The following is a 17,233-nucleotide window of genomic DNA, read 5'->3' on the forward strand; positions in this document are numbered from 1 at the left end:
TTTCTCACAAACCCCCTCCAGGCCTCTGCCCCTGGACCACCCAATTTCAAAAAGTTTACTTTTAAAACCTATTATTTCACTAAAATCGTTCTTAATTATCGCGAAATGCTATAGTATGCATTACATTTTTTGCCCGCTCTTCTACCCGTTGATTTTTAATAATGTGCTGAAATTATCAGCTCCAGTGATTGCAGATTGATCCATGTCATCTGTAGGCCTACAGATGTAAAGAACATGAAAAATTATAATTTCACAGTGGTGGATTCAAGGGAGAAGAACCCCCTAAAATTATAAAAGAAAATGGAGAAAAAAGAAAAATCATAATTGAAGTTTGTCTGAGAGTCCCCTTTCAGGGCATTTTGAAGTGCCATAATCATAAATTTTCTTACCTCAGCCCCAGTCATGGTGGGGCTGAGGTAGTATTGACCTTCTGTCTCAAGTTCCTCCCTTCACCCCCACCCTCTATTTCTCCTGCTTTTACTGTAGGTCCCTAGACAATACTCAAATGAATGAAATTTTAAATCGTGATATTACAAATTATGGATTTTAGAAATCCATTAAAAAAGGCCCTCAAAATGCTAATTTTTCAGAGCTTCCAGAAGATTCGCCCCACCCTCACGGGGACCCCTAGGCAGTCGCCCATCGTAATGTCCACTTCGGTTGCAAAACGCACCTCCCCATCGAAAATCCTGCCTACGGCCCTGCCCTATGCTAGGCATTATAGGCTAGGCTTATGTGGGCTGGGATTTGCAACAAGGTCTTGGACTAGGCCTCTATACTATAGTAGGAGGCCTGGTCCTAGTCTAGGCCTATAATATAGTAGAGCGCCAGGGCCCCAGGCGCGGACGGCCCCGACATTGTACTTTAAGAAAATATAATATAAACTATAATACCGTAGTTTCATTCAATGGGGCCCAGACAGTTTTAAACAATTAAAGCTGGGTTCTGATGTTTGAGATCATGCTTCTGATTTTGTGATCAATCTGCTTTGCAGATTGATCACACAGTTAATTTTTCAATCTCCAGCAAATTTTAAATAGCATCCTCCTTTTGGGAATGTAAGGAAATAGATACTGTAGTGCTTTCCTTTGTTGGATCGATTGTAACTCTTGATTGTAGCAACCCCAAAACGAATGGCACTTCAGAAATACAGTACAGTATAACAATTATTCTCTCAAACTTTATATCCTATCCTGTTGTTTGTGTTTTAAGTTAACTTTATTTATTTTATTTTTTTTTTAAGCGTACAGGTTTGGAATATTTTAAAATCCTTAAGTTAAATTATATAAAGTTTTCTTTTTATTTTCAATGAAAAATAAATGCGATCGTTAATATCGATCTTGGTACAATGTAATCATATGACTACTTATACAGAATTTTACTACCGTATATTATAGGCCTAGACTAGGACTAGACCTCCTACTATAGTATAGAGGCCTAGTCCAAGACCTTGTTGCAAATCCCAACCCACATAAGCCTTGCCTATAATGCTTAGCATAGGGCTCGTGATCGCGGTACCCTGACCATTAAAAATTAGCAGACGCACTGGGAAGCGTTGTTCACGGCATTGGACTGCAGTGAAAAATGATTCCCCCATCATTAATGGAACAGGCCCATGTCACGCTTGGCTGACTAGTTTTGATTTACATTTTGTGTGTCTGTGCCATAAACAGCAAAAGTCCATGTTCTAGTGTTGTTGTAAAATGCATTTCAAACCAGGCTGGTTTTTGATTTACGTTTTGGAATAGAATTTGGAGAGGGCGTTTGATCAAGTTAGACCTACGTTTTGAATTTGAATTACATTTTAAAGAAATTAGAACTACATTTTGGAAAATTTGAACTACGTTTTCAAAAATTATAACTTCATTTTGGGAAAATAGATCTACATTTTGAAAAATTTACGCCTACGTTTTGATAAATCAGACATTGAATTTTGCAATTACATTTTGATTTTAACATGGACTTTTGCTGCGTATGGCACCCCATAGTAGACACTTATAAATAATTATGAGCAACTGATTTCTCCATCTTTCATCTTCCATTTAAGTGTGTTCATTATTTCATTTATAGGAGTCATTATATTAACAGAAAGTACAACTCTACCTAGTCTATTTAATAAAATTTGCAGAGTATTTAAATATTGTATATTGCAATGCGACCAAATGCAACTACAGTAATCAAAAACTGGCATCACAAGGGCATTTGCAATCATAGTAAGCGTCTGGTGTAAGGCAAGTAATATTTGATGCGACGTATGACACCAATTCGTTTTGATACTTTTGATGCAATACGACTTATATGATCCTTCCATGTCAATTGAGGATCAAAAATCAAAAATTACACCCAAATATTTAAATGATTCCACTCTTTCTATGCAATCCCCATTATGGACAAGGGAAATATCTTTAAAATGATTAAGAATGTGAGTAGTACCAAAAATCATAAATTTAGTTTTATTAACATTGAGAGTTAGTTGATTAAACTTTAACCATTTAGATATTTTGTTAAAGTTTGAATCGAATTCATGTTGGAGTGTGATAGGGTGAGAGGAGCTACATAAAAGAGTGGTATCATCGGCATACATTACACTTTACAAGAAACAACATTAGGAAGAGAATTTACGTAAATAATAAACAGTAAAGGTCCTAAAATGGAACCCTGGCGTATTCCAATATTAATGTTTTTAGAGTCTGAGAGAATAGAATTTATACAACCAACTTGGGATCTACAACTTAAATATGAAGTGAACCATTTTAGAACATTACCACGGATTCCAATCTCCCTTAATTTTCTAGAAGCAGCTTATGATTTACTGTATCGAATGCTTTATTTAAATCTAAAAATATGGCAGCTGTTGCTTTTCCATTGTTATGATTTTTTAGAATGTAATCTGAGACATACAAGAGGGTTGTGTTTATCGAATGTTTTTTTCTGAAACCAGATTGGGATAGATTTAGAATGTTATTATTAGGCAGATATTCATATACTTGATTGTGAACTCCACGTTCAATAATTTTAGAGATTATAGGCAGCAGCACAGAAATTAGTCTATAATTATTTGCATCTGCTTTATCTCCCTCTTTAAATAGAGGGGTTACTTTTGCAATTTTCCAATCGGATGGAAAAGTTGAAGTAAATATAAAAAAATTACAGATATATGCAATCGATTCGCGTACAACAGGGCAGCCAGGGGCAGGATTACGTGATCACTAACTGAGGAGAAGCCTCATATCCGCTGGCAGTCCTACTAAATCCCACACGGACCACACAACACCACACAGAATCACACAAGAACACACGAATACAAAACTTATTAAAATATTGCCACACGAGAGTAGAAAACGGCTTGATAATAAATAAAAACCACCTTTTATAGTGATAGTTGTCTGAATTATGGTAAAAATTGACTATTTTTTAACAGAAGGGTGTGTTGACATTGAGTATCTCTAACACATTGACGTCTGCAGAAACGCGTTAAACCATGATCTTTTAAATAGGCCTACTACACTCACTACGTATGTTATATTTCATGGAGAGACTATTATTTTAAAATATTCAAGGCACACCACATAAAGGCTAATGAACTTTAAAATTGTAAATAATAAGAAGGAAAAATTAATAGTATTTGTTGTTAAAATTACTACTTTATTATGTTATAAGTAATATACAAAATTGTACTATTTATTATTATCATTATCACATAATTATTATCATATTATTATTTATTATAATGTAATAGGCCTTATTTATTTAAATTATGTATATTACAAAAATGGAAAATTTAAAAAATATATACAGTTCTTGCAAATAAGATTGAAATAAAGGTGGGTTTTTTAATTGTTGCTTTTTTAATAATATGTTTCAGTGTACAACAATTGATTAAAGGAGATTGCATTAATGTAAAATATATTATAAATAAATAGATTCAGGACAACCAATATATCTGAAGTTAAGAATTAGATTCCATTAGGATATGAGTAAAATATAAATAAACAGATTCAAGATTCAAAAATATATTTATTTATAATACATTTTAAATTATAACACATTTCATCAAATATCTACTCAAGAATGTCATGGCTGAATGCGTTTCTGCTGACACGTCAATACGTTATAGATTCACAATGTCAACGCATTACTTACCGAGGCACGACAAAAAAAACCCAACAAAACAAAAACAACATACATCGATTTTTTAACGGAATTTTGACAATTATCGTTCTAAAAGTTGCTTTCTATTGATTATTAAGCAGTGTTCTACTCTCATGTGGTAATATTTTTATCATTTTTGCATCTGTGTGGTCCGTGTGGTATTTAGTAGAACCCTCCGCCGACGTTGTAGGCGAAACATGTACCAGTACACACTCACCATCTGCTACTGCTGGTGGTGGTGGAAAGGAGTTAGACTGGCACTGTGCCTAGATGATGATGGTACCGACAGTGCCTGTTCTGACGTAAAGGTGCGTCAATCTTAGAATTCTTTGATTTTAACTTTTATTTATTGTTAAAATTAAAATATAGTGATGTAGATAAAAAAAAAAATAATGAGGCCTTTGTTTGGCAAATGAATTTAGGAAAATTCTGGATGTCATTTTTTAAATTACAGTTTTTAATATTGCTTATGTGATTGTTAGTGCAGTAATACACCTTACTTATTTAATCAAATAACCCACCACCCCCTCGTTATTGTAACTTCTGGTAGAGGGTACTTGTTCTTCAGTTTTCAATCAATCAGTCGACGGAATTTTATTGCGCCAGATATCCAGAAAAAGCTCTGAATCTACTCAGTGGTACATAGATATATGGACATATTTGGACAAGCTCTTCATAATAATAATAATGTATTATTTTATAATTTCTGTACGATAACATTTATAAAATGCCTATTTTGTTTTTATTTTAGAGGTTTATCAAATACGATATTTTCAAAAATGCCTTTTAGACAAGTAAATTATTGTTGATAACTGTGATTAAAATTGATAAAGATTATTGTTTAATGTTTACAGTATTTATGCTTTTTTTGCAGGTCTTATACATAAAGAAAAAAATGTCCCTAAACTTTAATTGGATGCAGTCAAGACCTCGTAATAATGAAGATTCTGTTCTGTGTTTGGAATGGCGATTCTGGGAATAGTCCAGTCGGCCGGGTACTTGATCAGCTGATCGCCACTAACTTCAATGAAGGATATATCTCTTTGCTATAGACATTGAAATGCTAATGCATATACAGTAGGTGTGTCAGTTGAATGAACTGGACAATACAGCATATATAATACACAGTAATTCAAATTAGATGAAAACAAATATTCTGCAAATCATGGAAGGTGATTTGATAATGAAAAGTGATAGACTTGCCACCTGGTAGAGAAGCACCAAATCCTGTAGACCAAACCAAGTACTGTTTTTATTTTAATCATATGATAATTTATTCATAACCCTTCCTCTATAGTAAATGTCTGTAAATCAGTGAAAACCATTTTTTTTTTTTGCTGAAGCACTGAAATGTATCATTATGTATATGATAAAACATTATATGATCAAGAAATAAAGTTTGAAATATAGAATCATTATATCTACAATCATTTTTAAATACCATGACAGCAGTGTATATTAATCCAAATTCAGTGCTTAGTTTTAATTGTGTGTGAAGTAATAATAAACAGTATTCATAAGTAAATTGTTTATTCATGCAGTGTAGCCTCTTTTTACAGATTAGATATAATTATTAATATATTGCAAAATAAATCTGATAGCTATGTAGATCATAATTACATGGATTGATCATGTTTTCCTTTTTTGTGTATTTGTTTTATGTATGACCAAATAATAATAGATTGTTAATATTTATTTTGTCTAGTGTTATCCATTTTTAAACTGAGTTGCATACTTACCCACTGTGCAAGAGTAATATATTTATTTTTAAAAAAACATTTGATACTGATTGCTAAGATGAGAGAGATAAAATCAATACTGTAGGCGTATCTTTCTCAAAATAATAATGATCAGACCGAGGTGAAGCACATTTAGCATGAATTTATGCAAGGTGTAACCAATAGCGTGCTTAAATTATCCAGGTGGTTAGCCAATCAGGAGCGTTTTAATAATAACATGTGGCCCCAAGATTTTGTGCGAAATCCTCAATGTTTATCTAGTCCCTAATCCGAGAAAAAGTATACTATGAGACGCCATGCAAATAAGTAATATGGAACGCCATTGCTAAGCCAAGTGCTTTCGCAAGTCACAGCTCTCACCTCACACCATCTCACACGGTGGGCGATCTGCAATGCCGGTCTTGAAAGATGACGTCACACACATTCTGGCTTTTATTGGGTGATGGTAATGTAATGCCATTTGCCATACCTTTAGCAAATTGAGGTAGAAATACGGTACCGTATCTCTAGCCATGGCGTAAATAATTAATGATCCTGAATTCTACTTCTGTATTATATCATTGGTTTTCAAATATTTTAACAGAAGAAAAAAATCATGCCGTTAAGACAGAAATACGAGAAAAAATAGAAAAGTTTGAGACAAGAGTAGAAAAATTAAAGAAAGCTGTTGAAGAACAAAAGAAAGGTAACGTAACCAAAATGCAACATGAATATTAATAAAATAATAATGATGATACAATAATGATAATATTTATAATACTATATCGTATATCAAAAAAATATTATGTAGTTTGCATAAAGCAGTGCATAAACAGGTAAACAAAAACACATCCAAAAGTAAAAATACATTCTTATTTACTTGGAGAGAACACAATATTTTGAGAATATTATCATTATTCAGATAAATGATGCTCTGTAGCCAAATATATAGGAACATTTAAATTACAGTATGTTAGAACAGTAGTCTGAATATGGGTAATTCCATGTCAAATCATGCACTATTATAATAAGCCAAAATTATTATTGTTGTTATTATTGTTATTGTTATTAAATCAACTAAAATAAAAATTGGCAATAATCTCTCGGATTTTGTTCAAATTTTAGTGTGTGGTTAAGACCCATGAGAACCGATCAGAAATAAAAAATGTTTGCTCTAGGCCTTTATAATTAGTGAGATACATGTTAACGAAATTTTATCTAATTGGTGATACCTTGCGTGTTTAACCGACCATATCTCTATAACTTTATAAATTTGCTAACTCAAATCAACCATAAACAAGATAATCTGAGATAACAAACCCTCACCCTGCTGTCGTGTCATATCTTTGTATCCACTGGTTGTTGTATTACAGGGTTACAATGTTACTGGCTATATGTATCAGGTGAAATGTGGCCGAGCGGTAAAGGGGCATGTTTTGTGTGTAAAGATAATCGAACGTATGGGGTTCAAATCTCACTTTTAGTTTATTCTTTTTTTTAAATAATTTTGCTATTTTTTTATTTGTGCATATATATGAAACATTTAAAAAAATATGAAAGATATTAAGATGCACAAATAATAATAAAATAATAATAGAAATAATAATAAGTGTGAGATTTGAACCCCATACCTTCGATTATGTTATTATTGTCATTATTATTATTATTGTTATTTTTGAAAGTTAAATACAGATACTGGAGCATTAAAAATTATTATTACTACTGTATTATTTCATTAATTTTTCACAGTTTTTAATATATATGCACAAATATTAAAAATAACAAAATAATATTTAAAAAAACCACAGACAGCAACTTAAAATTAACTAGGACTGATGAAGTTCTAGTTCCAAGTTTGACTAAAGTTCGTTTTAAGAATACGGTCGATAGAAGGCAATACTACTCAAATAGTTAAATAATACTGATATTGTGAAGTAAAGATAACAAGTCTTTTATTTTGTTTTTAAATTTGCTGGAAAGCTGGAAAAGCTGAAAAATTTCATGAGGAGATTCAGATTAATGACGATTCAACAGGTCACAGCTACAAGCACGTATTTGGCCGGTTTCTGGACAAGAGTGTCCATCGTATCGAGGTTGATGACCCTTATGTAAGGATTAACCATCAGATTCTGAACTTTGTACGGTTTTGTGAGCTTGTCATTAAAAAGTGCCCATCACTGAAGAAAATAGTTCTTACAACAGGCCAAGATGAGGTTTGGAAGATTTTTATTTTAGAATAATAATAAAATAAAAGTAATGATATTATGCTGCTTAGGTTTAGGGACTCTGCCAGAGGTTGAGCTGTTGGGTATAGTGACAGGGATCTATGACGTCTTAGGTGATTTTAATTCGCGATGAATAGTTTGTTGCTACATGTAGACCAAGATTTGAATGCATACAGCGAACCAACAAATCTTGCTCTACTGCGCTGGTTAACACGAATGAAGCTTAGATCTTCCTAGGCAAGATCTTGCAAGACATTGTTATGAGATAACAGGGTGATTGACTTTATACATGGGCGCCGATCGGTGGGGGACGGGGGACACATCCCCAACTTTTCAAGGTAGGGGGACATCAAGTCAGTTATTCCCCCCACTTTTTGCCAATCTTCTATAGTTAAAAAATCAAAATTTTCAAGTCGAGGGGAAACAACAATTATGCATGACTGTCATGAATTTTGTGTGTTCACTTGTGCTCTTTTCCAAGTGCAGTGCATGTTTCTGGACCAAAACCAAGTAAAAACGCAGTTGTTGGTACATTTCGTACCCATCTCACTAACAACTCCATTGATTTTATGGGTGCAACGGTTGTCAGAGGCTACGTTGTTAAAATTGGAAGCGCTTTTAGGCCAATATTTTTACTAACTCAAAAGTGCACAATTTCGACTATGAACGATTTTATTCTTTTTGTATTTTATTATGACCTGTATATGCTTTACGAATCATAAATTTTTTTACCTCAGCCAAAACCATGGTGGGGCTGAGTTCTAAGGTGGGTATAAAATCAAAACAAACCACTATGTGGCATTTTCTTCACACAATAATAAGCCTCCGCTCTAATAAATTTCGACATTTTTAAAAACTCCTCAAATTTATTTACTTGTACATTTCATCATAAAATAACTTATCGAAAAGCCTTGGTAAATATTTCTGTATAAACGTCAATATTTTGATGGTTAGATTTGAAATGGAGTGAAATAAACTGATGTTTGCATAGCCTCATCGCGTGAACACAGGCCTATAGCACTAGACTAGAGAGTCATACAAACAACATTTTTCTGACTCATTGGCCATCATAGTCAAAAGAAACATTTTATTTTACAATTCAGCGATTTAAGTTTGTCCAATAATTTAAATATTACAGAAATTGCAACAAAATGACTTTGGGACAGTATTTAATATTTATATTTACCTCTAAATCAACAGAGATCACCTTATAGTCAGCGAGGGATGTGGTGAGACCGCTCTCAAAACACTTTTTTAAATCTGAATGGAAATGTAAATCAAATCAAACTTAGACTCATCAGGGGTGGATCCAGAGATGTCCAAAAGGGGGGACTGAAAGGGGGGCCCGAAATTTGGGCCGATCGAGACAACACCAAAATAAGAGGTCTGGGTCTCTGGCCGAAAACTGTTTTGCTTAGTTCCTGTCTCTTATACACATCTAGATGTGTATAAGAGACAGGCACTAGACTAGAGAGTCATACAAACAACATTTTTCTGACTCATTGGCCATCATAGTCAAAAGAAACATTTTATTTTACAATTCAGCGATTTAAGTTTGTCCAATAATTTAAATATTACAGAAATTGCAACAAAATGACTTTGGGACAGTATTTAATATTTATATTTACCTCGAAATCAACAGAGATCACCTTATAGTCAGCGAGGGATGTGGTGAGACCGCTCTCAAAACACTTTTTTTAATCTGAATGGAAATGTAAATCAAATCAAACTTAGACTCATCAGGGGTGGATCCAGAGATGTCCAAAAGGAGGGACTGAAAGGCGGGCCCGAAATTTGGGCCGATCGAGACAACACCGAAATAAGAGGTTTGGGGGCATGCGCCCGCAAAATTTCTGCGTCTTAGACACCCGAAAATAACATTTGAGGCGTTCTGGGCTATCGTTTTTTCTTTTTCTTTCTTTTTTTCTTTATTTTTTCTTTTTTAACCTCTGAAAAGGGGGGGGGGGGTGGCTGGGGCGGTCCTCCACTAAATCCGCCCCTGCTCATGAATCTATGAATCATTCAAAATGTATACCTTGTTATAAAACGGCAACCAAAAGAAGTTTGATTTACAGTATATAGCAACCGCTCTACAACCAGCAGTTTGATTAGGGCCATAGAAAAAGTGATGTAATTGTATAGTCAAGTAATTTGGTACACTGAAATAGGCCTTAGGAGTCATTACTCTATTTCCTTCAACATTTTGTTTTTTCAGGAAATAATGGCTCCTTTGTCTTCTATTGCCCATAGTGTACTAAAAGCCTGAATATAATTGCTTAAATATTATTTTTTTTAAATTTTCTTTTATTTTCCGTTATATTTTATAGAAATGTGTGGATCAGCAAAAGAGTGCTTTAGAAGAATTGAAAGGAAGTTTAACGCAATATCGTGTGAATTTAATTGTACGTTATTCATCAACATTACATGATAGAGCAATAAGGTATGTAGGTTGACGTTAGTGGGAATGATCATTGAAATGCCAGGGTGGTCAGTGGCGGTGCCAGAGATTTCCCCACGAAGGGTCCTCCAAGGGTCGAATTTTCCTGACAAGGGTCTGCACCCATCACGGTTGGAGTGGATTAGATTGAATTGAATTTATTTGGTGTAACCAAGGATACCCACTTTCACTTTATTTATTGTATTGATAAAACACATGCCAGTATTAGAAATGGTGGCCCAATGAGCCAAATTGCTTGTATATAACAAACGGCAATATATAAAAAATGCAGATATAAAAATATCAAAACACAAAGGAAAAATCTGCAAATTGAACCGAAAATTAGTAGCACCAATCGAGAAGGAGGGTGGCACACTCAAATCATCAAAGGTAATATTACTGTATAAATTATATATCATTGAGTAATCGGATATAATAAGGGATTGGGCTATTAAAAAATTTATTGGTTTTTGTGCTAAATTGCGTGATTTTGTTACCATTGCGGAGGTTTTTATTGTGGCTGTGGTATCGAGTGCATGGTACAAGATCAAAAGAATGTGATGTTGAAGTGAGACTCTTTCCGAATTTGATACAGTGTGCCACCCTCCTTTCAGAGAGCAGATCGAGTTTACAAAGGCCCAGAGCATGTTCGTAAGAGTTGAAATTTCTGCCTAGGATAATATGGCATGCTCTTTTCTGTATCACTTCAATGGTGTTACTTAAATCTTGAGTGATGACCTGGGTGCCACACAACATCAGCATTATTCTAATATTGGTCTAATGTATCCTTTATAGACTGTACAGAGTTATCAAATCCAAACTTTTTAAGATTTTGGAGCATAAACAGTTTCCTGTTGGCCTTTAGTAACACTATTGTTAACTTGGTCATTCCATTTGTAACGCCTAATATTACAGTTTTATCAACCACAGTAATCGATTTGCCATCAAAGCAAAGTTGTATAATTGGTGGGTTTTTTGCAAAGCAGACCTGTAGTGCTTGACAATTTTTAGGGTTGAGTTGTAGAGAGTTTTTAGCATACCAATCGTAAAATACATTGAGATCATATTGTAAAATGCCTTGTTGGCTAATGGATCTATTTTCATAAAAAGTTAAATCATCATTGTATTTCAGATATTTAGTATGTGCTCTGCCCTGCATCATTTACTAAAATTGGGAAACCAAGTGGTCCAAGTTTTGTGCCTTGAGGTATACCACCCTTAAGAGATATAAACTTAGATAAAGTGTTGTTATACTTGACACATTGTTCTCTGCAGCTGAGAAAGTCACAAATCCATGGGATAGTCGACCCACGGACTCCAATATTGATGATTTTGTTAATTAAGATATTGTGTTCGATAAGATCAAACGCTTTATTGAAGTCCATGAGTACGATCGTGACAACATTGCGACTTTTGTCAGCTGCAGAGCACAGGTCATGAAGAAGACGAACAAGGTAGTTGCAGGTTGAGATGATGATTAGGAAAGGTGCAGGAGTGTCACCTTCCAGTACTCAGATGTTCCACTTTAGCGCTAGTGTTAGCGTATGTGGATTCGATGGCACAGAGAAATTTTGAAAGAAATACCGTATCCTTTAAGAATCCATCATCATGGCCCGATGTATGGAATCAAATGCTTTCTGAAAGTCGATTTCAATACAGCAGGGAGAATTGTTTTACCTTGCTTCTTCGATGATACACTGGACAGCTAATATCTAAGTCACGGTTATTCTCTCTGGCCGAAACCTGTTTTGCTTAGTTCTGAGCTTGAGATTGATGGTGACTTTCAGAAGCATTTGATTCCATACATCGGGCCATGATGATGGATTCTTAAAGGATACAGAATTTCTTTCAAAATTGGAGAGCAGCTTAGCTCAGGCGGCTAATCTGGTGGTAGCCGCTGTGTGTGCGCTGAACCGTGGAGATCTCTAGGTCCCCGGTTCAATTCCCATTGTTGCCTCTCCTTGTGTTTCAGCTAGAGGGCTGAAATACAAGTTACAATAGCGCACCGTCTTTCGGATAAGATGTTTAAGCCGTTGGTCCCGTGTGCATTATGGCCCATGTGCACGTTAAAGAACGCAGTACACTCTTCGGAAAAGTGTAGGGGATTGTCTCCCGGTGTACGGCACAATCACCACCAGAAGGACCCCACTGGAAATAAGTCTTCTTCTAGACTTTCGTGGGCTATCCTTGGTGTTTACACCGAATAAATCCAATCCAATCCAATCCAGTCTTTCAGGCGATTCACAATCATACAATTGCAGAGATTTGTGATGATACAGGTAAAGCCTGATTTACACTAGACACGATTACGACAGGACAACATAATACAAACTACTCGATGATATGTCGTTGTGTTGTAATCGTGTCTAGTGTAAATGATTCTACTCACTGATTCTACGATAGTTGTCAGTTAGAAAGATTACCAGCTTTAGGAGCAGGTATTATGTGTGAAAGTGACCACTTGCTTGGTTTTTTCATTGTTGATAAGGGTGCTATTGCACAATCCCAGAATGCTGTCATCAAGGTAACAGGACTTCAAAACTTGAGAAGGAATGTTTTCTGGTCCAGCACTCTTGCCTTGCTTAATTGAGGCTTTGGCTCTGGTACTCTTCGGGAGTGAACGGTCCATCACCAATAGAGAGGTTTCGCACGAGAACGAATATTTATTTAATAATAATTAATTTTCTTTTAACTTTAAGGAACTACTAAATAAAATATTTAATTTAGTTTATGCCTCATGGTTATTTTTTTTCTAAATATCAATAAATTGAATGTGTGTTTTTTTTTATAGGTTAGATAATGGATGGACTGTTAAGATTGGGCGTGGTTTAGACTATTTCAAGCCAACCGAATCAAGACATTCCATTGGCTGTTGTGATATGGACTTGAGGAAGTGCCACGAGACAACAATTAATATATTTCATTAGATACAAGCATAGCCGGAGGAGTGCAGTGTAAGCCCGGCTTTTCTGTATTCGCCCCATTCGAACTTGAACGGCTGATATGTTGGTGCCCGACTGATATGTTGGTGCAGTATGTGCCCAGCTTAAGCTAAGATTATTCTAAGTAATTCCACGCCAGAAGGTTCTGGAAACATAACACCTACCAAGTCTCACACATGGGGTCTGTCTCGTGCTCTCACACTTTAAGGACCAAAATTTCAGGCTTAAATGTAATGCCTATATAAAGTATTATGTTTACTATTTTTGACCTTTGTAGCCCTTGGCCCTCTTACAAATATTTTCCATCTACAGTACTTACAATATGGTAACATTATGTATACCAACTACAGTACGTGCACTAACACTGTGAAAATGTCGTTTTATAAAGCACTGCCTGATAAAATAAAGGTCAATATGAGTACACACTGCCAGCTCATGCCAGAGTGAAAAGGTTGGTGTGGACGACCTGAAATCATGTATTCTCAGGGAAAAAATGAAGATCCACTTTTTCAGATTCACTATTAACTGCAATAAACTGATTCCTTTCCTAACAAATTTCGCTGATATATGTACAGTATTACCAAATTGTGTGGGAAATATTTTGACTACAGTTTGTTACAAAATTATGTCTCTGAACAATTCTGCGGTTGATACAGAAATTTGCTGACCGTAGGGTCCTGAACCAAGGGGCCGACGAGAACCTCAGTCAGTCCTGTAATATAAAATCCCTGGTAGGGTTTTACCGGGAGAGTTTTTACGGCTTCTCCCGACGGGGGCGGGGGGATGCAATACTGGAGCAATCTTCAAAATGTGACTGAATGAGAAAAAAGACTGAATGAAAAAAAAATCACATAATTTTAAACTTTATATAAAATACTTTTTGGTGGTAGTGGTAAAATAGTTTTAGTTTTGATGAATGTTTGACTTTTAAAAATTATTAATAAAGATTTTCATCATTATTTAAATTACTACAGAAAATAACCACAAAGGTTATCTAAACAAAAATTGATTTTAGTAATGAAATGTCTAATGTAAATAATTTATTAAAATGTAATTGAAGGTTATCTAAACAAAAATTGATTTTAGTAATGAAATGTCTAATGTAAATAATTTATTAAAAATGTAATTGAAATCAAATAGATAATATCAGGATTTATGAAAATGATGTTAGAGCAGCTTTTATAGCAAACTTAAGAAAGGAAAATCTGCAGGTCCAGAGGGTCTCTCCTCACCACCAATTAAAGCATGTACAGTACTATTTCTCATATTTTCACTTCACCAAACTCAATCAAAAAAAAAAAAAGAAAACCTAGCAGAACTTAATGATTAAGGATTGTTCTAAGTTACTTGACCATCTTCAATTTGCATATCGTAAAACAGGGGAGTAAGTGACTCTCATCGCATTGCTTCTTAAAGTTTATTCACACCTTGACAAGCTTAAGTCTTGCGTCTGCACCTTTATTATTTTGACTTCTGTTCTGCTTTCAACACTCTCCTTAATAAGCTCCTTAATCTGAACATCAATCCACATCTATCGCTTTGGATTGGCAATTTCTTATCTAATGGATCTCTGACAGTCAACACAGCCAACATTTCCTCTGGTACTCTACACACCAACTGGCGCTCCACAAGGCTGTGTGCTTTCACTTATAATATTCTCCTGAACGCTAACTTTTTTAAAGATTTATATTGCTATGTAATTCGATATGCAGATGATACCACAATTACTGGTTTTATAAAGAATGCTGATTGTATATGACAATGTGTTAAGAAATTCCAAACTTGGTGTACTCAAAACTTTATTAAATTAAACCCAAAATAAGACCAAAGAAGTTGTTTTCGACATTAGGAAAAGGTAACAGCATGGATACAGTAACTGACTATAGTGTAGTTTTATATGCTTGACGTTTTACTTAGCCTTCATGTACAATAGTATAGGTTCCATCATTTGCAATATATTTTTGATTTATGTGTTGTAGTTTAAGATTTCATTTGTTTCTAAATTAAACCCAAAATAAGACCAAAGAAATTGTTTTTGACATTAGGAAAAGGTAACAGCATGGATAAAGTAACTGACTATAGTGTATAGTAATATGCTTGTAGTTTGACTTAGCCTTCAAGTATAGTAGATAAAGTTCCGTCGTTTGCAATATGTTTTTGATTTATGTATTTTAGTTTAGGATTTTATTTGTTTTACAAACATTTGACTCCGGCTATTATGTCCAACTGATTTGCTTTGAGGTGGGTTCTCGTGGATGTATTTCTCCCCGCAATATAAAAACAATTAAAACAATTTTTAAAATGTGCAATAACCCAATTAATTTAAAAAAATTCTGTGACAATATTTCTAAACTTACCATAATCTCTTCCTTTAGTATATATTATGCGAAAAACGAACCATCCTGGATTAATCCTCCATATTTTATAACTGACTAAAATAGGATTGTTATAATTTCTTATAGGTATATTTTTAAATTACCGATTTTTGTACTTTTCTCATTGTTGTTCTCCGTTTCTCCTTGCGTGTGCCTCATCTGGGCCATGATCTAGGATTGTATTACGTTTCCTTATTGTTGTTTGCAATAAAGTGATATTAAATAATGATGCATCTGGAAACCAAATTTCATGTGAATCAAGTTGTGCACAATGACCAATGAGTATATATCTTGTAACTTGTATTGTAAGAACACAAAAGTTTAAGATCAGTTATTTCAGGCCTTTTCTGTGTTGGACTATTAATCTTGAGCAATAAAATGTAGTAATTGAATTGCTTGGTTTGTTTAAATTGAACATTAGAACAAATTAAATACATTCCTTGCTAATTTGCATGTATTTTTAAAAGTATGTTAAACATAATACATTTGCCCTAATTGGGTCAGTCAAAACATGGTGGTAGTTACTGTGTGTGCAGGGAGGTATAAAAATTGTTATACCTCCCTGCTGTGTGACGTTGAGATCTTTACATCCACCTCGGTTCAATTCCCATCACTGCTTTTCTTGTGTTTTCAGCTAGAGGGCTGAAATGTATGGAAGGCAATCACCGCCAAAAATACAGTTACAAACGAACAACCTACTCTCCTACTCGCAGAAATGAACAGCCTACTCGCAGAAACCTACAACGTACACGCTGTAAAGGACAAAGTTAGACTTTCACAGAAACGTACAACGTATTAGCAAAAACAGACAACAAAAGACACTCACAGAAACAAACAAACTACTCACAGAAACGAACAACGTAGTCGCAGATATTGATGCGCACAGCACTCTCTGAAAAGGACAACGGAATTGTCCATTTTAAGATAGGTCAGCAAAATATCGCATCTTAACGCTGAATGTAATTTTCTTTCTAAGCATATAGCACCCCCTTTATAATACTTGCCTTTCAGTATATGAGAAGCTCGTTATTTTAAGCCATTTTCTCCCAAAACACCGATGGACAATGTGACCTCTGCTTGGGATTTATCCCAAGATCTTGGGATTTTTAATGGCACCTTGGTATCTTTGGATTTTTTGTTAAATTTTCATTAGATCTTGGGAGTTTTTGAATGATATGGAATTTTAAAAGTGAACAAATAGGCTGCTACCAGACAGATGTGAATAAGGGTTGTTTGTTTGTTAAAAATAAGACAAATTGAAGCTTAGTAGATTGAAAACTGTTGTTTAAAGCCATTTTCAACATTCTCCAAAAAAATAATAAGGTGCATTTTAAAGTTAAATCTCGTGAAACATTGTGTCCAGTCGCGCAATATAGGCCTATAT

At 34.5% G+C, this 17,233-nt stretch overlaps 1 protein-coding gene and 1 long non-coding RNA gene across 4 annotated transcripts in view; both read left to right on the top strand.

Moving 5' to 3' along the window:
* Positions 1-6,117, top strand: part of LOC117112241 — a 24,128-nt gene extending 18,011 nt beyond the window's left edge. Inside the window, exons 3-4 of one of the 3 annotated variants that reach the window (XR_004446002.1) lie at positions 4,319-4,460; positions 5,027-6,117. This is a non-coding gene — a long non-coding RNA (uncharacterized LOC117112241). The remainder of the gene's footprint in view (positions 1-4,318; positions 4,461-5,026) is intronic. The other 2 variants (XR_004446001.1, XR_004446000.1) reach the window with 2 other exon arrangements.
* Positions 6,118-7,843: 1,726 nt separating this feature from the next.
* On the top strand, positions 7,844-16,293 carry LOC117112264 (MIT domain-containing protein 1-like; the record flags this gene model as incomplete). Its single annotated transcript, XM_033255335.1, has 3 exons — positions 7,844-8,083; positions 10,423-10,535; positions 13,324-16,293. Coding segments are annotated over 3 exons (489 nt in total), but the record flags the coding sequence as incomplete, so codon positions are not given.
* Positions 16,294-17,233: the final 940 nt, after the last annotated feature.

The sequence above is a fragment of the Anneissia japonica genome, unplaced genomic scaffold (genome assembly GCF_011630105.1).
Source record: "Anneissia japonica isolate Jap-2015-1 unplaced genomic scaffold, ASM1163010v1 scaffold1537_len634075_cov158, whole genome shotgun sequence".
Taxonomy (NCBI): Eukaryota; Metazoa; Echinodermata; class Crinoidea; order Comatulida; family Comatulidae; genus Anneissia; species Anneissia japonica.